A 24,957-nucleotide genomic window follows, 5' to 3' on the forward strand; every position below is an offset into this window, starting at 1 on the left:
TGCGCCATCCCCTTTGTAAAGTGTCTTATTGCAAGATAGACCTATACAAAAAAGGGATGATTTGAGAGATTTCGAAGAGTTTGGCTAATTAGTATGCAGAAGTACTAATATGCTTCCAGCACGTGTCTACATTTCTCATTATGCTACAAAGAGATAACTGTCATGGAGAGAACATGGGACATACATTCAGCAAAACTATACTTTGTGATTTACATGACAAATAGTAAACAAAAACTTATCTACGGAAAACATCATATTTTAACCAAACATCAAGTGATAGGTATTCCAAAACAACATAACGCCTAATGATAACTAACCTACTATTGGCTAACATCAACTGTAAATTCTTCGCGCTTACATGGTTACAACTTTACCAAAAATAAAATGATGCATAGGTAGCATAGTTTGCCTACCATTGTTCACATTTATCATGCCAATTGCTGATTGCTCCTCTCATCCCTACTTCTACCTCTTGTGAGAAACCTGAAGGTACTTTCACAACCACTCCCCAGGAATCTTCTGTTCAGGTGGCCAGGGAAGGGCCATTGCTTTTGGATCCCAACCCTGGAAGCGGACAAGCGAGGGAGGATTATCTGGGTGGAGAGTCATTGGGGATTGGAGAGAGGGTGCTGGGAAGGCGAGACATGGTATGCCCCCTTCCCGAACACTGACTTACCCTCCCTTCCCTTAGCCTTCATAGGCTACTTCCATTGTTTCTTGCGCCATCCCCTTTGTAAAGTGTCTTATTGCAAGATAGACCTATACAAAAAAGTGATGATTTGAGAGATTTCGAAGAGTTTGGCTAATTAGTATGCAGAAGTACTAATATGCTTCCAGCACGTGTCTACATTTCTCATTATGCTACAAAGAGATAACTGTCATGGAGAGAACATGGGACATACATTCAGCAAAACTATACTTTGTGATTTACATGACAAATAGTAAACAAAAACTTATCTACGGAAAACATCATATTTTAACCAAACATCAAGTGATAGGTATTCCAAAACAACATAACGCCTAATGATAACTAACCTACTATTGGCTAACATCAACTGTAAATTCTTCACGCTTACATGGTTACAACTTTACCAAAAATAAAATGATGCATAGGTAGCATAGTTTGCCTACCATTGTTCACATTTATCATGCCAATTGCTGATTGCTCCTCTCATCCCTACTTCTACCTCTTGTGAGAGGGGATTGGAGAGAGGGTGCTGGGAAGGCGAGACATGGTATGCCCCCTTCCCGAACACTGACTTACCCTCCCTTCCCTTAGCCTTCATAGGCTACTTCCATTGTTTCTTGCGCCATCCCCTTTGTAAAGTGTCTTATTGCAAGATAGACCTATACAAAAAAGTGATGATTTGAGAGATTTCGAAGAGTTTGGCTAATTAGTATGCAGAAGTACTAATATGCTTCCAGCACGTGTCTACATTTCTCATTATGCTACAAAGAGATAACTGTCATGGAGAGAACATGGGACATACATTCAGCAAAACTATACTTTGTGATTTACATGACAAATAGTAAACAAAAACTTATCTACGGAAAACATCATATTTTAACCAAACATCAAGTGATAGGTATTCCAAAACAACATAACGCCTAATGATAACTAACCTACTATTGGCTAACATCAACTGTAAATTCTTCGCGCTTACATGGTTACAACTTTACCAAAAATAAAATGATGCATAGGTAGCATAGTTTGCCTACCATTGTTCACATTTATCATGCCAATTGCTGATTGCTCCTCTCATCCCTACTTCTACCTCTTGTGAGAAACCTGAAGGTACTTTCACAACCACTCCCCAGGAATCTTCTGTTCAGGTGGCCAGGGAAGGGCCATTGCTTTTGGATCCCAACCCTGGAAGCGGACAAGCGAGGGAGGATTATCTGGGTGGAGAGTCATTGGGGATTGGAGAGAGGGTGCTGGGAAGGCGAGACATGGTATGCCCCCTTCCCGAACACTGACTTACCCTCCCTTCCCTTAGCCTTCATAGGCTACTTCCATTCGTTACCTATTTTCCCTTTACGTACCCACCAAGTACTGAGAAGAGGAAGAGGCAACTAGGAGTAGTACACACTTCCTATTACAAACACCACTCTAGTACTGGTACAAAGAAGAGGGGTATGAAGGCATTCAATACTAAAAGGTCAGGCATGTCCCATTGATTGGGTTCATTATGGTCACACAAGAAAAGCCAACGACTCACACCTGAGGCACCTTAATAGGGCTAAGGTGTATAAAGGGAGGAAACTTGAGCATGTGAGAGGACAAGAACCATCGTGGTGGCACGAGATCAGGAGGTCTGAATGCCGGCAACAATCCCGGAGGACCTGCAGGACCCGTAGCGAGCGAGTCACGTGCGGGTTGCAGGACCGGGAGGCTTCTAATCAGAAGGCAGGCAGCTGGAGCTGCCAAACAGCTCAGAAGCAGAAGGGACGCAGTCCGCATCCATTTCGAACGCTGGGGTGTGCAGAGAAGTGCCCGGCGAGTCAGCGGAGCTCAGGCGGTCTGATTCCTGGCCACAGAGAAGGTGAGCGGGAGTAGCAAGAACCGCTGCTGTGGTGACACAAAGAGCCAGTGAGTGTCAGAGGTCACAAGAAGATCGGAGCACTCCCAGAGGACCGCACGCAAGTAACGGTCCATGAACCTAAATGAGTATAAACTATATTGACTATCCAACGGAATGGAAATTGCGGTTTTTACGAAACCACGTGATATTGAATACCGTACTGAATGGAAAGTGATATTTCAGTAAGATTATGCCATATTGAATACCGAATGAATATTTGACGTTAAACCGACGTATTGAATGTCAGACTGTATGTAAGCAGCACTATGAGCAGAACGAAAGCATATGGAAAATTGGACAATCACTTCAGTATTCTAAGAACCAATGTGAGAAAGAACCATAAGTCTGTGGCAAGGCAAAAGACTGATGCAGAAGTGTGTTACACTAGCCAAAGAGAATACAAGTGTGAGAAAACAGAAGCCCAAAGCAGGAGAGCCTGTCAAGGGGCCAAACAGCGTTAAGGGAAATTTACGGTTGCGAGACCTGTAATAGGTGGACTGTGTGGTCTGATAACTGCACCTAGACCAGGGAGTTCCCCACTGTGAAGATCACAGACATCACGAATCAAGCCAAGGAGAAGCATAGGGTTCCTGGTTGCTGTAATGCGTGTGCAAAACTGAGCTAAAAACATGGTGCCAGTGCGCGGCCATTTTGGAAATTCATTTCCCTCGCCACAATGAAAGTTGCAATGTTTATATTTGGAAGCAGATGAGTTCATTATGGAGGATAGTAGGCACATTGTTCAATCAAGGACACGCCAAGAAGGGAGTCAGTGCTGTGCAGGTGCAGTGATAAGGGGTGCTTGGAGCCAGCGCACGAGAAACAAGCTGGGTTTTTCCACTATTAACTGGAAAATTCCAGTCTGCGCCCCCATGCTTGCTGGCTGTTCTTCGGCCGGGAACGGTTGGCAACTCACAGAGGGCGGGGACCTGTTTCCCCATAAGAGAGGGGTATCCAGGGAGTAGAATCAGAATTGGAACCCTGGGTGTTGAAGTCTCGCTAAGGGGGAGGACGCTCCGCTCCAGACCCCGTTAGAACATGTGATCTCTCTGCCCACCTGCCTTGGGACTAAGTGGTGGTGTTGTGGCTGAGATGAAGTTCTCTTCTTCAACTACGCTAACAGTAATGTGTTTTCTTTATACATATTGATGTATAAATTGATCTATAACCGACTGTGTTCATTTATAGTCTTGTGTGTGTGTGTTTATATTATGCGTGAATAAAGGGCCTGTAAAGAGCCAATCATATTCTAATTATTGGTCTAACTGTGGGTTATTGCCTCCCTGAGTTCAAGAACTTTTTGGTCTGTGTGGTCTGGTAAGTGGTTTCTAGGGTGACCGCACACGACAGAAAAAGCATAACAGTTGCGCGGCCTGTGATGGATGGACCGTGTGGTCTGATAACTGCACCTAGACCAGGAAGCCCTAAATGGTAACATGCAAAAGACCTTGTGAATAAACCACAGAGAACTGTAAAATGAATGCTAAAGCAAGCAAGGAGACGGGTCACGTGTAAACCTACTGTTTTCTTATAGTGAACATTGAGCAAGTGTGAGTGCTACAGTGAAATTGTGGGGAAGGAAACCCTGAGAACCAAAGGAACTGAAAAACACCGCATTGGGGAAGGGAACCTCAAGACCTTATGGAACATTGGTAAGACAAGCAGCTTTTGGAACTGTATTGAACTTGGGATAGGGAACCCAAGAAGAATTTAAGATGAGAAGAGCTGAGACTTTACTTTTAAACACTATTTTGTTAGCTAAGAAGAACCCTACACCATGTTTTTTCTAGATGAGAGGGCAAGCATAGGTTTTGACAGACAGACTTTTAATTTGGATTTACAGACATAGGGCCTCATTACAACTTTGCTGGTCCAGAAACAACGGTGGTAAGCTTACCGGCACCGTTGTTTACGGACCGGCAAAGTACAAGTCTGGTGGGTGGGTGGGTGCCCTCCTGCCCGGCAGGTCTGACTTGCCAGGTGGCCCGGCACCCGCCCACAGACTTTCACATAAGTACCGACCATGTATTGACGACCTTATAGATAGAGTGGGTAATGCAGTCTACTTTTCAACCTTAGATCTCAACAAAAGGTATTGGCAGGATGTGCTATTTGGATCTGACAAAGAGAAAACCAAATTTGCCACCCTCAAAGGACTATTCCATTTTAAAGTCCTGCCCTTTGCAGAGACTGGTTTTTAAAACCATACTCTGACTTTTGCGGAGCATACATGGACGACATCGTAACCCATAGTAGAACATGGGATCTATATACAGTCATGAAAGCTCTAAGGAAGGCCGGATTAACTGCCAACCCAAAGAGGTGTAAACTGGCTCAGTCTGCTGTTAAATATCTTGGGTTTTTTGTGGTTATGATAGTGTACAACCCCAACAAGAAAATGTAAGAGCTGTCCTTGAAACCCCTACAACAAAAACAAAACAGGATTTACAAGCTTTTCTGGGGCTAATATGGTACTACCGCAAGTTTATGCCAAATTCTTCTAATGAGACTTCTAGGCTTACTTATAAACTAAAAAGTGCAGAGCCCCAAAGAGTCAAATGGGATGAGAAAAATGTAATCGGCTATAATACATTAAAACAAACCCTATGTCAGAGCACCATTTTTAAAGTGGCGGATTTTTCCAAATAATTAATTCTACAAACAGATGCTTCCCTGACAGGACTAGGTGCTGTCTTATCACAAAATCATGATGGCCTGGAACATCCGATTCTGTACATCAGTTGGACATGGTTTCCCAGGGAGAAAAATTACTCGGTTATCGAACTGGAAGCACTGGCCATAAAATGGGCCATATCACATCTAAAGTACTACTTACTGGGGCAGAACTTCGGATTTATTACAGACCACTCTCCCTTAGTCTGGATTAGCCAGAGAAAGGAGTCAAATCCTAGGGTTACATGGTGGTTTCAGGACCTACAACCATAATGCATTTCTCAGTGGAACATCGAAAACGATGAGAGCAAGGGAACGTGGACTTCGCACCTGGTTCCCCTGTGAAGCATCATGGTCCAACCAGCATAGGGGAAGGGTATGCGAGAAACCTGAAGGCACTTTCACAAACACTCCCCAGGGATCTTCTGTTCAGGTGGCAGGGGAAGAGCCATCGCTTTTGGATCCCGACACTGAGGGCGGAGAAGCGAGGGAGGATCACCTGGGTAGAGGGTCCTGGGGACTGGAGAGAGGGTGTCTGGACAGCAAGACATGGTATCCCCCCTTCCCTAACACTGACTTACCCTTCCTTTCCTCAGCCTTCATGGACTACTTCCATTCACACCCTATTTTTCCCTGTAAGTACCCAACAAGTACTGAGAAGAGGAAGAAGCAACTAGGAGTAGTACCCACTTCCTATTACAAACACCACTCTAGTACTGGGATGAAGAAGGGTGGTATGAAGGCATTCAATACTGAAGGCCAGGTATGTACCATTGATTGGATTCATTATGGTCAGGCAAGACAAGCCAACGACTCATACGAGTGATACTTGTAAAACCGCTGTGGTGGGAAGAAACCAGGAGGTCTGAATGCCGGCAACGATCCTAGAGTGCCTGCAGGACTCGGAGTGAGCGAGTCACGTGCGGGTTACAGGACCATGAGCTTTCTAATCAGAAGGCGGGCAGCTGAGAAGCAGAAGGTTGAACGTCGGCGTGTGCAGAGAAGTGCCCGGGGAGTCAACGGAGCTCAGGCAGTCTGCTTCATGGCTACAGAGAAGGTGAGCGTGAGTAGCAGGAACCGCTGCTGTGGAGACGCAAAGAGCCGGTGAGTGTCAGAAGACACGAGAAGACCGGATCGCTCCCAGGTGTCCACAGGCAAGTAACGGTCCATGAACCGAAATGAATATGAACTATATTGAATATCGAACTGAATGGAAGAAAAAGCTACTCTCTTACCTGGTAGCGTTCTTTCGATGGGATGGTCGACGACGTATTTCATATCTATGACAGGTAATGTCCACAGCTGTGCTGCTTCGGAACATTTTCGGCATCTGCGTCCTGCGTCGATGCGCCGTCCCCGAGGACCTCCTCCGACGGCCGACGTCACCCGATGTGATAAGTAGGACGCACGACGCCCGTAGCCTCAGTTGTAGTTTTTTCCCCCAGAACGTGTGACACCAGTTTTCGGCCAGTCAGACACACAAGGCCTTGCGGACCGCAAGCTGCAATCGCATAAGAAATTCTGCAGCGGGGAAGGTAGGGAGGGAGCGATATGGAATACGTTGTCGGACCATCCCATCGAAAGAACGTTACCAGGTAAGAGAGTAACTTGTTCTTCGAGGGGATTGGATCCTCCGATGTATTCCATATCTATGACAGACTCCCAAAGCAGTACCAAGCAAGGAGGTGGGAAAAGAATTTAGAACACAAATTTAGCATGCCCAATCAAATTGTGGAATAAAGGACTGCCTTGCCAAAGGCCAGATCCTGCCCTTCGGATGGAATCGAGGGAGTAGTGACGTACAAAAGTATGTACCGAAGCCCAGGTGGGTGCATCACAGATGTGACGAATAGGAACACCCCTCTGCAGGGCAGTAGACGCAGCCACTCCACTGGTAGAATGGGCCTGCAAGCCAGTCGGAGGGTCCTTACCGGCCAAGCGGTAACACTCGGAGATAGCTAAAATAATCCAACAAGACAAAGTCTGTTTCGTCACAGCTTGTCCCAAACGCTTTCCAGCGTAACCAATGAAAAGTTGATCGTCCACTCTGACCCGGGACATGCGTGAAATATAAAAGCTCAACGCTCTCCTAGGATCAAGCCTATGGAGCCTCTCCTCTTCCTTACCAGGATGTGGAGGAGGACAGAATGCCAGAAGAACAACCTTCTGGCTCAAATGAAATTCCGAAACCACCTTCGGAAGAAAGGAAGCTCACTCGTTGGCATGAGCTCCCCATCCCGTGAGGGATGCGTCCGTCACGATCGTCACCTCCGGCCAGGGCAGCCAAAATGGGGCCCCCTTCATCAGATTGCCTTCGACGGCCCACCACAGAAGGTCCTGGGCGACCGAGGGCGGCACCTGAACAGGGTCCGACATCCTGCCGGAGGACTGAGACCAGTGGCGCTTGAGTGCCCATTGCAAAGATCTCATCCGCAACCTGGCCTCTGGCACCAGAAGAATGCAGGATGCCATGAGGCCGAGCAGTCTCAAGAACTCGGACGCTGGGAGAGTCTGGGCAAGTTGAAACTTGTGCACCATCTGCTGAATGTGAAGAGCCCTCACCTGGGGAGGAAATCACAGCCCCAGGGATGTGTCGAGCACTGCTCCGATGTACTGGAGCCGCTTTGTTGGCATCAAATGGGACTTCTTTAAATTGAGGGAGAAGCTCAGCCTGTGAAGGGAGTGGCAGGTGACGGCCAGATGATCCAGGACTTGCTCGGGAGAGCTCCCCCTGATCAACCAATCGTCCAGGTAGGGGTAGACGTGAATCCCCCCCTTTCCTGAGATGCGCTGCCACCACCACCATGAGCTTGGTGAAAACCCTCAGGCCAGGCTCATTATTGATAACTTACCTGAAGCAGACCATGCTGCATACTCACCTGAGGCAGACCATGCTGCATGAAGACTCAAGCCAAATGAGGCTTAGGAGGGACTATTTTACTGAAGGGACTATTTTGTTACTTGGGTGGGGCTGTGGAAGAATACTTACCTGGATCTTCTTCCAAGGCTATTTAAACCACGCCCGGACAGCCACAAGTGCTTCGTGTTACTCTGCTTGCTGCAGCGTAACGCTCACCGTGTTTTCAGCAGCTCCAGTCTTCAGCCATGCCCGCTTCAGTCCTGGGACTCCTGAAACAAGAAGACAAGAAGGATAAAGGTTAGAACAGGAGTTTTAACTTTAATCCTTACCTGAATCCTGATCCATTTCGCCACGGAACTGAAAGACAGAAGTCTTTGAAGCATCGCTTCGCATTCCTACGGCGCCGCGCTGAACTCACCTGCTTGGCGGTACTTCAGCATTCCATCACGCTCTCTCCATCTCGCGGCCGCCCTCCGACACCTGAGGAGACAAAGACAGCAAGGTGAGCAAGGGGACTCTCTAAGGCTATACAAGCTACCCCCCAAGGACTTACCTGATTTACCACGGGAGGTACTCACCTCATCTCGGGTCGGCGCAGTCAACTCTGCTTCATCGCCGTACCCCGGCCCCTAAAGGGAGAAAGCAAAGACAATACCAGTTACCCCCCACAAAACTTACCTGATTTACCACGGGGGTCTCACCTCATCTCGGGTCAGCACAGTCAACTCTGCTTCATCGCCGTACCCCGGCCCCTAAGGGGAAAACCACAATAGACTTACCTGAATCTTACCGAGTGCCATTTGGAAATCTTCAAGTGGATTAATCGGCAACCTGCAAGGAATCGGACAGAGTGAAGAGCAGACATTTGAACTCTTATGAACAATTGGACTTTAGAGTCAATACTGGAACTCACCAATTCCTCTACGCCAGTGAAGTAACTGGTCATCAACGCGCCCCTGCGGTCAACGCAGGATGGAGAGCTCATCCTTCCAAACCATCAGGTGAGACTAAGGAGGGGGCATCAAGAGTGATCTGTGGGAAGACAACGGGAGTGGGGAAGGTGGGTTGACACTCAATTCCACGGGTGGTTAATTCCTCTTCTCCTTTGCAGAAGAATATTCTTGCGAGCCAGACAAACTAGGCTGAGCGGGCCAGTCCAGTCAGTCATCTCGGCGCTACACATCACGCTGGTGGAAATAACAGCGGCCCAGTTCCGGTCGACGCCCCCGTGGGAACCAGGTGAGCGTAACAGCATTTCAGAACATCGCTCCTGCATTAGGAATAAGGTAGCGGACAAGCCCTTAGTTGAACATTTCATTCATAAGAACCATAAGGACACTGATTTGAGATGGTTCGTCCTTCAAAAGGTAAAACCAGCAAAACGCAGTGGAGACCTGAACAAAACACTAACACAACTAGAACAACGCTGGGTTCACAAACTCAATACTGTACAGGCCGGGCTGAACATCTCAGTTGAGTGGAAATCTTTCCTATGAAATCCCATTCCCTGGTGATAGAACAGAAGTGTGATCCTATATATATGAGCATAATAAATTCTGTCTGTTCATCTACAGAAATCAAAAAACCAACATGAAAGAATGTATACTGTGGCAATTAAGAACAATAGTCACTTGATGTACCATTACTATCCTTACAAAACAACATGTCCTAATGACGTTTGACTATGCATCTGTACACAAAGTTATCAAAGACAATGCAAAATGTTAATTGCACACATGTGTATCTGTTGTATTAGACTCTACATGGGACCCTTTTGCACTATTTAGTTTTGTTTGCTGTGATGCTGCTTTAAGAACTTCACTTTTACTGCTGGTCAAGCATACTCGTACAACAATTCTATGCCTGGAGAATAGGTCCTGCCCCTAGTGCCAATAGGGAGGGTCAGAATCATTCTTTAACCCGACCCCCTTTTTCAACCTCTTTGCCCGTTCTCCTATAGTTGGGCACTCAGTGTCGGTTGTCATGACAACCCATACTAACATAGGGTCTAAATTACCCATTTGGATCTCAATAGACATGGGGACCCATATAAATACTTTCGGTGTACATTTTGAGCGATTGATACACCATTAACGCCTCTTTTTGATCATTGTCGGTTGCCATAGCAACCTTTACTAACACTGTCTAAATCACGCATTTGGATCCCGGAGACATGGGGACCCATGTAAATACATTCCTTTTATAATATGAGCGATTGATGGAACATTATCACTGGTTTCTACTATCGGCGGCAACCCAACCCCATCTAAGATGGCCACCGTATAAATGATCATGGAGTCCTAGCAACAGCGTTACTAACGCCTCAGCCAGGTCTCCGTGAAACGTAGAATGACTCAGCGGTTCGAACGCTACAGCGGCAGACTGTGAGCAGGTCCTGCACCCTGACAAGTAAGGCCATTTTGCGCGCACTCGGCAGACATTTAGAACCATTGAGGTGCCTTCAGTGCGATAAATATTAATTAGATATTCTCGCTCCATTTAGGTTCTTGCCCGCGGGGCTACTTGAAAGAAAAAACAAACTAGGCTCATTTAAAAGTGAAATTTCACCTCCGGCTGAGAGGTAAGAGTCAGTTTTATGAAAATAGTGCCCGCCCTGACCGAGTTGTTTTCAATCGCCACGAAGGTGATCCTCATACCAATAAGAAACCCCATTCTTTCTGTTTTTTCACAATAGGATCAGACAGAGATTAGCCCTTGTGGCTTATACAACTTCTAAATAACAGAACATGTGGAATTAATACACCCATAGGTAAGCTGTGTGTGTTTTCAATACTGCACAGCGCATGATTTATTCTTCTTTAAATAATCGGTGCATGAATACTCCCCTGACAACTGTCTCCATTCCCCCTGCAGCACAGACATCATACAGTACAGACCACCGTCCTGATGAAGGCCGTGTACCAGATGTGGCATATTAAGCCCACCTAAAAACGGCTAAAACACCGTGGTGTAGACGCACTATCCCCAACTGCAGTATATTTATGCTGCTGTACACAGAGAAAATTACTTGTTTTTGTTGAAATGTTTAAGTGATGTTATAAATGTCCAAATTTCAATATGTTTGCTATTTTCATGTGAACCTCATGACAAATGATACTTGAATTTGATTTTGTCTTGCACACACAAAGTGGTTGTTTTACTGAGAAACTTTTGATTCCGTGTGGTGTAAATATTTTCTGTACTTCCGGTCAATGACCTCCCCCTTTTTTTGATGTTAACTCTGGAGCGTCCATTTTATATTGAACTGTATAACCTTAGAAAAAGAAGAAGATTGATTCAATAACAGAGCTTGAATAGATTTATTCTTTCTTTATGCAGAGGTGAGTATTCTGTGAGCACCTATTTTTCTTGAACCTATTCAATTGTAATTATTGTTCCCTACCAGTTCTATGGCGCCTTTCTCCAGCAGGGCTTGAATTTCCTGCGCAAGGAGTGGATCCGGACTCTTCAAAGAGAGGTTCCCAGGTGGATTGTCGTGAGGCCTCTGCCGAAAGGGAATACAGTAGCCGTGGGTTATGATCTCCAGAACCCACACATCTGAAGTAATGGCACGCCACTCTACAAGATGCTGCGCCAGCCTTCTCCCAACCGGCGAACCATGGGATCTGGCCTCATGACTGAGTGGTAGCGGCTGCTGCGTTGCCTGGGGGCAAAGAGGCAACAGCCCGAGCGGCCTTGGCACCTCGAGTACCCTGTTTTCCACCACTGGCACTCTTACAGTGGCCTCTTTGACTGACAGCTCCTCTCGCTTTACTGAAGGACGAGTAATAGCAAAAGGAACCTCCCCTCCATTGTTGTCCCATAGGACGAAAAGGCGGAGGTTGTCGAACTGCAGCGCCCAACGACTTCGCTGCAGCTTTGGAGGTCTGCAACCTCTCAAGGCTCTCGTCAGCCTTGCTGCCAAAAAGATGTTCACCGTCAAAGGGCATGTTGAGGAGCCGGGACTGCACATCAGGAGCGAACCCAGACTTCCGCAACCACGCAAACCTGCGTATTACGGTGCTCGCCGCCATGGACCGGCTGACACAATCTGCCATGTCCAAACCCGACTGAACAGCCTCACACATGGCATCCTTGCCATCCTGAACCATAGCAAGGAAACCATCCCGTTCGTCCCCTTCGGGAATATGTTCAGCCGCTATTGCAACACAGTTCCACAGAGTGTGTGAAACGAGACAAGGGACATACAGAGTTGGCTGCCTGAAGCGCCATACCCCCAGAAGAAAACACTTTCTTTGCCCAGCCATCAAAACGTTTGTCGTCCCTATCCGGAGGGATGGTAGGGTACGACGCCTGCCCTCTGGAGCAGTCCAAGCCGCCACCACCCTTCTCTGCAGAGCCATATGAAACGGCAGTACCGGGTCAGTGGAGGGACCAAGATCAAGGATGTCCATGAGATCATCCTGAACAAACTCCCCTGGGGGAGCCGACCATCCCAAGTACTCGGTGCCCCGAGACATAAGGCGCCGGTACGGAGAATCGGCATGAGTGCCAGGCTCGGGCCTACAAAACTCCACCTCCGGAGAGGTGTCCAGTCCACTGGCATCATGCAGTGACTGCCTCAGGTCATCAAACTGGCTATGGCCCGAGAGAAGCTCATCTGGTACCGTAACCGGAACCAAGCCTTCATCAGAGCCTTCATCACCCTCTGAAATGTACTCCAGGCGGTAAGAGGAAGAACCTGGGGACCAAAGCTATGCCTGACCTTAGCCAGAGCCTTTCTAGGGGCTAACCCCGTACCACGGGCTCCTCTGACACCACTGCCTCGAAAGGCGTTGAGGGCGCTGAACGAGTCGGCGCCGGCGTAGATAGAATCGGCGTCGACGTCAGCTGCAGCGCCACCAGTATCGACGGTGTCGACACAGGTCTCGAAGCCGGAGCTCCGGGCGTGTCTCTCGACGACCTAGGCGCCGACGACCCCCTCGAAGGTGGACCCTCGAGAGAGATCGTCGACGACCTCGCCGCCACAGGCGTCGACCTCTTCCTCGAAGACGGCACAGGATCAAGCGGTCTCGAGCGCGTTGAGGACCGGGACCTGGAACGGGCATGGCGAGAACGGCTACCCCTTGTCCGAGCGGGACCTCTCCCGCGAGCCGTGCCGACCACCCCAGCCCAAAGGCGTACGGGCGTTGTCTCTCGACCGGTGCCGACCGACCCCACTCGGAGGCGCAGACGGACCGGTGCCCTGCGATTCGAGAATCGCTAACATTTTCTTCCCGAATGAAGCCCATTCCTCCGGTGTCGCTTGCATGGTGGGATAAGCGACCCGCCGACGGGCAGAGTCCTCGGAAGAGGACGGGGAAGGCGATCGATGCCGGCGCTTCCGGGAATGCCTTGAAGAGGCAGAGGAGTGACGAGACCGACTCCTGGAAGGAGACCCACTGGACTTCCGACGATGACACAGAGAGTCGCCTCTCGAGTCATCCGTTGAAAGCCCCGTAGACCTCGACTTCCGGGGCTTAGACACCTGACCTACCGACAACTTCTTCTTGCGCTCCCACAAGGCCTTGGCCATGAGCGACTGGCAGTCGACACAGTCGTTGTATCGTGGGCCTCCCCGAGGCACCAGAGGCAGGCGTCGAGCGAGTCTGTGACCGACATCTTGGACCCACAGTCCCCGCATTTCTTGAAGCCCGGACGCGGGGTGGAAGACGAGGTAGACATCGTTTCACGAACAGGTTTTCACAAAAACCGAACAGGTTCAAAGGAACCGAGAAGAATACAACAAACTCCAAAGAGTCGAGGCGTACAGAGATTCAAGAAGCGAACACGTTCGCAGAAAAAACGGAACTGAGGCTACGGGCGTCGTGCGTCCTACTTATCACATCGGGTGACGTCAGCCGTCGGAGGAGGTCCTCGGGGACGGCGCATCGACGTCATCGACGCAGGACGCAGAAACTTTTCCGAAGCAGCACAGATTACCTGTCATAGATATGGAATACGTCAGAGGACCCAATCCCGTCGAAAGTGATATTCGAATAAGATTACGGCATCTTGAATACCAAACTAACATGTGAAGTTAAACCGACATATTGAATATCACACTAAATGTAAGCAGAACTGTGAGCAAAACAAAAGCATCTGCAAAATTGAACAATCACTTGAGTATTCTAAGAACCAATGTGAGAAAGAACCATACGTCTGTGGCAAGGCAAAAGACTGATGCAGAAGAGTGTTACACTAACCAAAGAGAATACAAGTGTGAGAAGGCAGAAGCCCAAAGCAGCAGACCCAGTGAAGGGGGCAAACAAGTCTAAGGGGAACTTATGGTTGTGCGACCTTTAATGGGTGGACCGTGTGGTCTGATAACTGCGTCTAGACCAGGGTGTTCCCCACTGTGAAGATCACAGACATCACAAATCAAGCCAAAGAGAAGCATAGAGTTCCGGGTTGCGTGACCTGTGATGGGTGGACCGTGTGCTCTAATAAGCCTAGACCAGGGAGCCCTAAATTGTGACAAGCAAAAGACCTTGTGAATAAACCACAGAGAACTGTGAATAGAATTCTAAAGCAAGCTAGAAGATGGGTCAAGTGGATCTACTGTTTTCATATAGTGAACATTGAGCAAGTAAAAGCATTATATGTGCTACAGTGAAATCTTGGGGAAGGGAAGCCTGAGAACCGAAGGAACTGAGAAACACTGTCTCAGCGAAGAGAACCTCAAGACCTCCCTTTTGTGTGAACTGTGCTTGATTGAACATGGGGAAGGGAACCTCAAGACCTTGCAGAACATTGGTAAAACAAGCAGCTTTTGGAACTGTATTGAACTTGGGATAGGAAACCCGAGAAGAACTTAAGCTGGGAACAGCTGAGACATTACCTTTGAACACTATTTTGTTGGCTAAGAAGAACCCTATACCACGTATTTTGTAAATGTGAGGTCAAGCATAGGTTTTGACACAGACAGACGTTTGATTTGGACTTACAAAGACTTTCCTTAGTCTGCTTTAGGCATGAGAAATCCCTACCTTAGTTGTAGGGCAGGTTAAGCCTTACACAATCCAGATATTGAAATAAAAGATTATTTGAAACTGGAGTTCTGTTGTCTGTGTCATCTCTTCATACCATGCCTGCCTCACACTCTCCAGAGCATCCTACTCTGGCCCTGTGTCAGGCTGAGAGGTCCTGTATCCGCGGAAGCTGCTGAACCCCCGACAATCCCCCTGAGATGTATTTCCCAGAACTAGTTTTCAATACAGCTCTGTAAACTACACCCCAAAGGGAAAGGGGGAATGGGACAACAAAACAACACCAGGCAGACTGCGTCAAGGCTAATCAGTGCTGAACCTGCAGAGGATAAAGAATAACATATACACTTTCTTAATTCACTTACTTAACCTTATGAATGGGAAGTCATTAATCCTTAACTAATAATTGAGAATCCTACCTGGTTCTTCTCTTGAAATTTCTTAGAGAAGCGGATAAGAAGCTGAAAATCTCTCTTACTTGCGATACTTGAAATTCCCAGCAACTTCTTACATTAGGCAAAACTGGAAGTCTTAGTTCTTTGTTTGTCTTTTTTCCAACATGCACTGGTAGTTCAATTAGATCGTCTTTAAAATGTTCTTTCTTGCCATTTCAAAACTTTTCAAACTATTTATAATTATCTTGAGTCTTTGAATCCTTGAAGAAAGAGGAAACACGTGCTAACTGCACACGCAGGTTATTTCCATTAAAATTATCGATGAACTTCACATAGAAATCTTCCTGGTTGAAGAACACGCGCAAACGGATGAAGACGCGCGATCCAAATAATCCACACGCGCAAAAAATCCACACGCGCAATAATATTCTCCTGCGAGACACGCGAAATAAGAACACCCGCGCTATTGAGTTCAAACGCAACAAAGTGATTGTCACGCGCAAAATCACTCGCGATGGAAAAAACACACGCGCACTCACAAGGCACGCGACGAACAGATTCTCGCGCTTTGTACCCCCGCGCTAAAAATCACACGCGCTTTGTATTTCACACGCGCTTTGTACACCCGCGCTAAAAATCACACGCGCTTTGTATTTCACACGCGCTTTGTACACCCGCGCTAAAAATCACACGCGCTTTGTATTTCACATGCGCTTTGTATTTCACACGCGCTTTGTACACTCGCGCTAAAAATCACACGCGCTTTGTATTTCACACGCGCTTTGTAGTTTTCACGCTGCGTATAGCTTTTGGCGCAAAGGATCACCCGCGCAATAAAACACACGCGCGTTTAAAATGGCACAAGACCAACCTCTACTCGCGCTCGGAATACACACGCTAGAAAGCACGCGCTCACTTGAATACGCACGCGACAGTCAAAATCTCGCGCTAAGGAACACCGCACTGGAAACACAAGCGCACTCCGATAGTTCAATAGTTTTAGTAGAAACACTACTTTTAACGAATTTTCAAGGAGACTGTTATTAAGATGAACAGATTTACAGTAGAAATAAAGTCACTTATCTCCTGAGCGAATTCACAAAGATTTCCTGCTTTTCCTATCTTCCAAAACGTATTCCTGCCAGCTGAAGACTTCTCCTGAACCCCCAAGAAAGTAGCCGCTCAACTGCTGAGATCTGAAGGATAAAATCCACCAGGCCTAATACTAAAGCAGGAGCAGCCACTGAACACGTCCTCTCAGATGGGGTTTTGATGATGAAAGGCACAGAGTGACAGTTTAGAATGTTCATTGTTGTTCAGCATTGTCTTCTAGCCAATCAGAGCTGTCACTCTGAGGCTCCATCTTGCCTTGGGTCAGAACCAGGATTCTGAATCAACAAGTTAAGGCCTAACCAACTATAATGGAAAACTTCCCACCCACACAAAGCTAATCTGAAAAGGATAATAATAAAAAGGAAACTTGAGTAAGAGAAGGAAACCTGACAGTACCCCTCTCCTAATGCCCAGTCTCTGGGCCTATCTTGTGTGGGTTTTTAGCATGAAACTTAGCCACTAAACGGGGGGCATGTACATCAACTGAATCTTCCCAAGATCGTTCCTCCGGTCCATATCCCTCCCAATCAATCAAATACTGCAACCTTCCCCTCACTTTCCTAGAATCCAAAATTTGTTTAACCACAAATTCCTCAGATGAATCCTCCAAAATCACAGGGGAAGGTGGTGTTCTGAATCTAGTTCCTGAACAAACTGGTTTTAAAAGACTAACATGAAAAGTAGGATGTACCTTCAACTGCTTGGGTAATTTCAATCGTACTGCCACAGGGTTGATGATTTTCTCTACCTCAAAAGGGCCCACAAATCTTGGACTGAACTTATTCTTCCCCTTAATTTTCAGGTATCGGGTAGAAAGCCAAACTAAGTCTCCCACCTTATATTCAGGTCCAGTTTTTCTTCTCAAATCGGCATATCTCTTATATTTCAACTTATTTTCTCCCAGAACCTTTTTTGCTCTATCCAAGTTATTTTTAATTATCAACAAACGATCTTCCACTCTAGGATTCCCTGAATCTTCCTCCAACACCTCAAAACTCAGAAAACGAGGATGAAACCCACGACCCAACAAGAAAGGGGACATAGAAGTAGCATCTTTTCCACAATTGTTGTAAGAGAATTCTGCCAACCACACCAAATCCACCCATTCCTCTCTATCTTGTAAATAACACCTTAAAAACTTCTCCAATTCTTGATTTACTCTCTCCACTTGTCCATTACTTTCCGGATGATACCCAGAAGTCAAACTAACTTCCACTCCAAGTTTCTTACAGAAGGCCCTCCAGAATTTTGAAATAAATTGAGATCCCCTGTCAGAGATAACTTGACTTGGGAGTCCATGTAGTCTAACTACACCTTGCAAAAAACTATGAGCCAGTTTTTCCGCGGTAACCTCTCCCTCTATTGGTAAAAAATGTGCTTCTTTAGTAAGAAGATCGACCACAACAAGAATGGTAGTACAACCCTTATCTTGAGGGAGATCAACTATGAAATCCATAGAAATTGTGTGCCAAGGACGAGGAGGAACAGGTAATGGCTCCAATAAACCATGCGGCTTCCCAACTTGACTTTTCTCTTGTGCACAGACTACACAAGTTTTAACAAAATTCAAGGTGTCTTGGCGAATTTTTTTCCACCAAAAATTCCTTCGAACCAGTTCCAGAGTTTTTCTGAACCCAGGATGTCCTGCTAAAATGGATTCATGACAATTTCTCAAAACCTTTTCTCTCAACTCATCAGTAGGTACATAAAGCTTGTTATCAAAAAAAGGAAGATTGTCTTTCAACTTTCTAGCTGGATCCAGTCTCACCCACTCCTCCATCTTTTGCAAGGACATATTTTGACGAACTTCATTCAAAAAATCAATTTCTTTAATGGCTCCAGCTAACAAAAAACGTTCTGGAGCAATTATAGGTTCTGGTTCTATAATCTCTGTCTTCACTTCCAGGAAATTGGCGAGATAACGCATCAGCTTTTTTGTTTTGACTTCCGGGTTTAAAAGTCACAATGAAATCATAATCTGCAAAGAACAAAGACCAACGAAGTTGGCGTGGAGACAAAGTTCTGGCAGATTTTAAAAACAATAAATTTCGATGACCAGTAAGGACCGTTACTGTATGTCTTGCTCCTTTAAGAAAATGTCTCCATTCTTCAAAAGCGGACTTTATTGCTAACAGTTCCCGATCAGCAATTGTGTAGTTCACTTCAGCAGCAGAAAACTTTCTAGAAAAGAATGCAACTGGATGTATTTGACCAGTAGTTTCATTCCTTTGAGAAAGCACCGCCCCCAACGCTAAATTTGAAGCATCCGCCTCCAAAAAAAAAGGTTTAGAAAGATCTGGATGAATTAGAATTGGACTAGAAGTAAATCTTTGTTTTAACTCTTGAAAAGCCTTTTCTGCTTCAAGGTCCCAGTCAAATTTCACTCCTTTTATCAAAAGCCTCGTTATAGGAGCAACCAGCCGAGAAAAACCTTCTATAAATCTCCTATAAAAATTGGCAAATCCTAAGAAACTTTGTATTTCCTTAACCTTAGTAGGAGGGGGCCATTCAAGAACGGATTGCACTTTTTTAGGATTCATTTCTAAACCCTTAGGTGAAATTATAAAACCTAAAAACTCCACAGAATCGGTATGGAATTGACTTTTTTCCAATTTGGCAAACAAATGATTTTCTCGCAACTTTTGTAACACCAAGCGCACATGTTTCTGATGTTGATCTAGGTCAGAAGAGAAAATCAAAATATCATCGATATAAACGACAACAAACATATCCAAGTATTCTCTAAAAACCTCATCAATAAAAAATTGGAAAGCCGCTGGAGCATTACATAGACCGAATGGCATAACTTGATATTCAAACAGCCCAAATCTGGTCTTAAACGCTGTCTTCCATTCGTCCCCTTCCTGCACACGTACAAGATGGTAAGCTCCTCTCAGATCTAATTTTGAGAAAATATTTGCTCCTTGTATTTGATTAAGCATTTCTGAGATGAGAGGAAGAGGATACCGGTTCTTAATAGTGACTTTGTTAACTGCTCGATAATCTATGCAAGTTCTAAGCGAGCCATCCGGTTTTGGTACAAAAAATAAAGGAGAGGCCGCAGGTGACTTAGAATGACGAATAAATCCTTTGGCCAAATTTTCTGACAAATATTCTTTCAAATAATCATTCTCTTTCTCAGTAAGAGCATATACCCTACTACTAGCCAAAATTGTTCCTGGCTCCAGTTCAATTTTACAATCAAAGGATCTATGGGGTGGTAATTCTCCTGCCACTTTCTCATCAAATACGTCCCAGAAATCTTTGTAACACTGGGGAAGTTGACCCCCTGATAACTCCAAAGTTAAAGAACCAGTTCTATGAGTAATAGGACCAGAAGATAAACATGTACCATCAACAGCCCTAGCCTGGTCTACAACCTCCTTCAGAATAATTGGAATTCCCAACGATTTGGCCAGACCCCAATCCATGAAATTCCCAGTCGCACCCGAGTCAATCATTACAGGACCATTTCCCTTACACTCCAAATCAAAAAATAAGGATACATTTATGGTTATATGAGGAACCGCTGTCTGCACCGTATTAGCGATCTGTTGTACCTTGACTGCTGAGGAAGAAGTCTTCTTGGGAGTGTAAGGACAGTTTCCTAAAAAGTGCCCACCTCTTCCACAGTATAAACACAGATTATTATCTCTCCTCCTAGTCTTTTCCTCCACTGTTAACGGGCCTCTGATTCTTGGAGATGAATTATTCCCTTTGGGTTTACCCTCTATTTTAGGTCTATCTACTCTAAGTATAGACTTTACATCACTCTGACCATGACGTCTCTCTGCCTTCCTTTCACTCAAACGGAAGTCCAATTGAATAACCAAATCAATCAGACCTTCACAAGTAGGAGGGCGTTCTACTACTCCAGACAAAGCATCCTTTAACTCATCTCTAAGGCCCCGATAAAACAACGAGGCCTGTTTAACCTCGGGCCACTTGCTTTCTAACACAAGGGACTTAAATTGTGTTATATAAGCAATCAAGTCTCTATTACCTTGTTTTAATTCTAAATGTTCACCATCTACTTCCAGAGATAACGGTCTTCTATCAAACATTTTTCGGAACATCTCTAAAAAACTGGTATAATTTTCTAAAACCGCACTCTTTTGACTCACCAACAACCCAGCCCAAGCAGATGCCTCCCCAGAAAGATATGACAACATAAATGTTATCTTAGAAGCATCCAATGGAAATAATTCTGGTCTACTCATAAAATGTAATTCACATTGTGTTAAGAACACCCTAAATCTCTTGGAATCCCCATGATAACGTTCTGGGGGCGCCAAAGGAACTGGCATAATTATACTCCTTACCCCTTCTGCCACTGAAGGCGCCCGTTGTATGTGTGGTAACTGATCTTCTCTTTCTAACTCAGGTGGAGAACCTGCGCCCCCTGAAACATCATCCTCTCTCCTTTCTCCCCTCTGTTGAATTTGTGTAACTTTAACACTTAAGTCATCTACCTTTTGACTAAGTAAGGCATTTTCTTCCCGAGAAATTTTCAACTCCTCCCGTAACTCCCTAATCAAAGATCCTAACATCTCCATGGATTCGTCGGGGTTCATGACAGCTCGGGCGGACTAAATTATTGGCCTTTCATTCTGTCAGGCTGAGAGGTCCTGTATCCGCGGAAGCTGCTGAACCCCCGACAATCCCCCTGAGATGTATTTCCCAGAACTAGTTTTCAATACAGCTCTGTAAACTACACCCCAAAGGGAAAGGGGGAATGGGACAACAAAACAACACCAGGCAGACTGCGTCAAGGCTAATCAGTGCTGAACCTGCAGAGGATAAAGAATAACATATACACTTTCTTAATTCACTTACTTAACCTTATGAATGGGAAGTCATTAATCCTTAACTAATAATTGAGAATCCTACCTGGTTCTTCTCTTGAAATTTCTTAGAGAAGCGGATAAGAAGCTGAAAATCTCTCTTACTTGCGATACTTGAAATTCCCAGCAACTTCTTACATTAGGCAAAACTGGAAGTCTTAGTTCTTTGTTTGTTTTTTTTCCAACATGCACTGGTAGTTCAATTAGATTGTCTTTAAAATGTTCTTTCTTGTCATTTCAAAACTTTTCAAACTATTTATAATTATCTTGAGTCTTTGAATCCTTGAAGAAAGAGGAAACACGTGCTAACTGCACACGCCGGTTATTTCCATTAAAATTATCGATGAACTTCACATAGAAATCTTCCTGGTTGAAGAACACGCGCAAACGGATGAAGACGCGCCATCCAAATAATCCACACGCGCAAAAAATCCACACGCGCAATAATATTCTCCTGCGAGACACGCGAAATAAGAACACCCGCGCTATTGAGTTCAAACGCAACGAAGTGATTGTCACGCGCAAAATCACTCGCGATGGAAAAAACACACGCGCACTCACAAGGCACGCGACGAACAGATTCTCGCGCTTTGTACCCCCGCGCTAAAAATCACACACGCTTTGTATTTCACACGCGCTTTGTACACCCGCGCTAAAAATCACACGCGCTTTGTATTTCACACGCGCTTTGTATTTCACACGCGCTTTGTACACCCGCGCTAAAAATCACACGCGCTTTGTATTTCACACGCGCTTTGTATTTCACACACGCTTTGTACACTCGCGCTAAAAATCACATGCGCTTTGTATTTCACACGCGCTTTGTATTTCACACGCGCTTTGTAGTTTTCACGCTGCGTATAGCTTTTGGCGCAAAGGATCACCCGCGCAATAAAACACACGCGCGTTTAAAATGGCACGAGACCAACCTCTACTCGCGCTCGGAATACACACGCTAGAAAGCACGCGCTCACTTGAAAACGCACGCGACAGTCAAAATCTCGCACTAAGGAACACCGCACTGGAAACACAAGCGCACTCCGATAGTTCAATAGTTTTAGTAGAAACACTACTTTTAACGAATTTTCAAGGAGACTGTTATTAAGATGAACAGATTTACAGTAGAAATAAAGTCACTTATCTCCTGAGCGAATTCACAAAGATTTCCTGCTTTTCCTATCTTCCAAAACGAATTCCTGCCAGCTGAAGACTTCTCCTGAACCCCCAAGAAAGTAGCCGCTCAACTGCTGAGATCTGAAGGATAAAATCCACCAGGCCTAATACTAAAGCAGGAGCAGCCACTGAACACGTCCTCTCAGGTGGGGTTTTAATGATGAAAGGCACAGAGTGACAGTTTAGAATGTTCATTGTTGTTCAGCATTGTCTTCTAGCCAATCAGAGCTGTCACTGTGAGGCTCCATCTTGCCTTGGGTCAGAACCAGGATTCTGAATCAACAAGTTAAGGCCTAACCAACTATAATGGAAAACTTCCCACCCACACAAAGCTAATCTGAAAAGGATAATAATAAAAAGGAAACTTGAGTAAGAGAAGGAAACCTGACAGTTACTCTGGCCCTGCTTTTCACTACCCTTCAAAGCTCCTCGGCTACTGTGCATTCTACCTTTAACCATCTCTTTGTGAGTCCTTTCTACAGTGCCCTGTTGCTTACCATCTAGATTGTTTGTTATAAATTCCATATATGTATACACAAAGTATGTTTCATCACACAACTAATTCAATTGTAAATTAAAGATAAGTCTCTTCTCACATATTTTCAATGTCCTTACCTCATGCCACTATCCAGCTGACTTGTTTTGCCTGTGTTGGGGTCCCAAAGGTAAATAGAACTCGATTTGTCAGCAATAATTGCAAGGGTGTCTCCATCTTTGTCCCAATCCATGCTAATGCAGATGCTAAGAAAACATCATCAGAGGTGAGAGACTGGATTTCCACAGTATTTATCAATGTTAAACATTAAGATGCAGCAGGTACAAAACCATGAATTTAAAAACAGAAAATCTGTGTATAGAAACAAAAGATTTAGAAACGAACAAAGAAATGTGGCATTAACAGGCAAAATTGTATATCTGTTACTTTTAAAAAAAAACGTGCTTCTTGTCCTATTATAGGTATGCTGCAGTTTATAAACTGACTATTGACTTTCTGCAAAAGGTAACACCAAAAAAGGTCTGTTAACATAATAGACCTGTTTATTATCATTGAATGTAAACAACTATGTCTGTACAGAATGCAGTGTGGGGATGGATGAGTAAGTGACTGATTGCATCAATGGATTATAATTTGTACAAATCCGTAACAGTCAAGCCACTTCATGGTAGGACAGTTACGATTTTCTCCACATAATCACAAAATGTGTCCAAATGCTACAAGAAAACATACATAATACAAATATGGATAATAAAACATGCTTCATACAACTGCAACAGTATTTAGCTTTGATAAATGTACAGTTGAAGTGACAGGATACAATTCTAAAATTCAACAACGCTTGTTGAGCATGAAAACACTGCAGAAGCTAAATAAAAAAATGTATAAAAAGATACAAATATATGGAAATATTGCATTGCAGAAGAATTCCAGGGCATCCGAAATCCTGGGTCATTTGGTAACCTCACTATTACAAAAAAGAAGCCCTCTACAACCACGGATCATTGGCCTGTCCTTCTTACTAAAGACCCCTGAAAACCTGATAAGCGGGAGCTCAGAGCATTTTTCTTGTAAAATATCGAGAAGCTCTTTTCAACAAAATTGATAAACTGTTAATATATATTCTCCAAAAAACATCTTCTCATTTTTTGCAAATTCCGAGCCACTTGTATATCAGATAATAAGTTGTCGAATATATGAAGATACATTGAGTTCGGAAACTGTTCCTTCTCATGTATGTTGTATTCTTTGGTGGGTTGGTGCAAAGCCATAATTGTACTACCCAAATGTCTTCTTTCAGTGATAAAGGTACTAGAGTATCTCATCATGAAAAATGCTCATTCAATACTGAGTAACTCGATAAGAATACCATTGTTGTAAAAAGACAGTATTTTGAAATGCAAACTCCAATCAAGCTTTGCACATGAATCCATACTCGTATACAGAAACATGTTTTTTAAATGTTGCATTACTCTTACATGTGATCTGCTGTACCAGTGATGTCACTAATGCCATCTGTTGATGTCTCATCAGTGATGCCATCAGTGTGCTTATGGGCTGTGGAATGGGGGTCTCACAGTTAAGGTGGCGTAGCTTCCAACACCTGCCAGAGGTTTGTTGCATTAAATCGACATCTTAACATCACTTCAACTAAAATTGTTTACACACATTTTTAAGCGTTTTGTTGTACTGTACTTGTTCACCTTAACTGTCCCTTAACTAAAGCTTTTTTACAGAATGTCAAGGGTTGTGTTATGCTAAATCTCTCTGTATACCACCTATACACCACCAGCAATTCTACCTTTTATTGATGCCATATCCTTTGTTATCAA

General features: G+C 44.9%; 1 protein-coding gene across 1 annotated transcript in view; it reads right to left on the bottom strand.

Moving 5' to 3' along the window:
• The window catches only part of WDR19 (WD repeat domain 19), a 2,828,275-nt gene that overhangs the window by 2,536,727 nt on the left and 266,591 nt on the right, over positions 1–24,957 (bottom strand). The window contains exon 4 of the mRNA XM_069631788.1: positions 23,245–23,370. Coding sequence (XP_069487889.1) covers positions 23,245–23,370 — 126 coding nt within the window. The remainder of the gene's footprint in view (positions 1–23,244; positions 23,371–24,957) is intronic.

Source organism: Ambystoma mexicanum, chromosome 6q, assembly GCF_040938575.1.
Source record: "Ambystoma mexicanum isolate Mex_15411 chromosome 6q, UKY_AmexF1_1, whole genome shotgun sequence".
In the NCBI taxonomy this organism is placed as follows: domain Eukaryota; kingdom Metazoa; phylum Chordata; class Amphibia; order Caudata; family Ambystomatidae; genus Ambystoma; species Ambystoma mexicanum.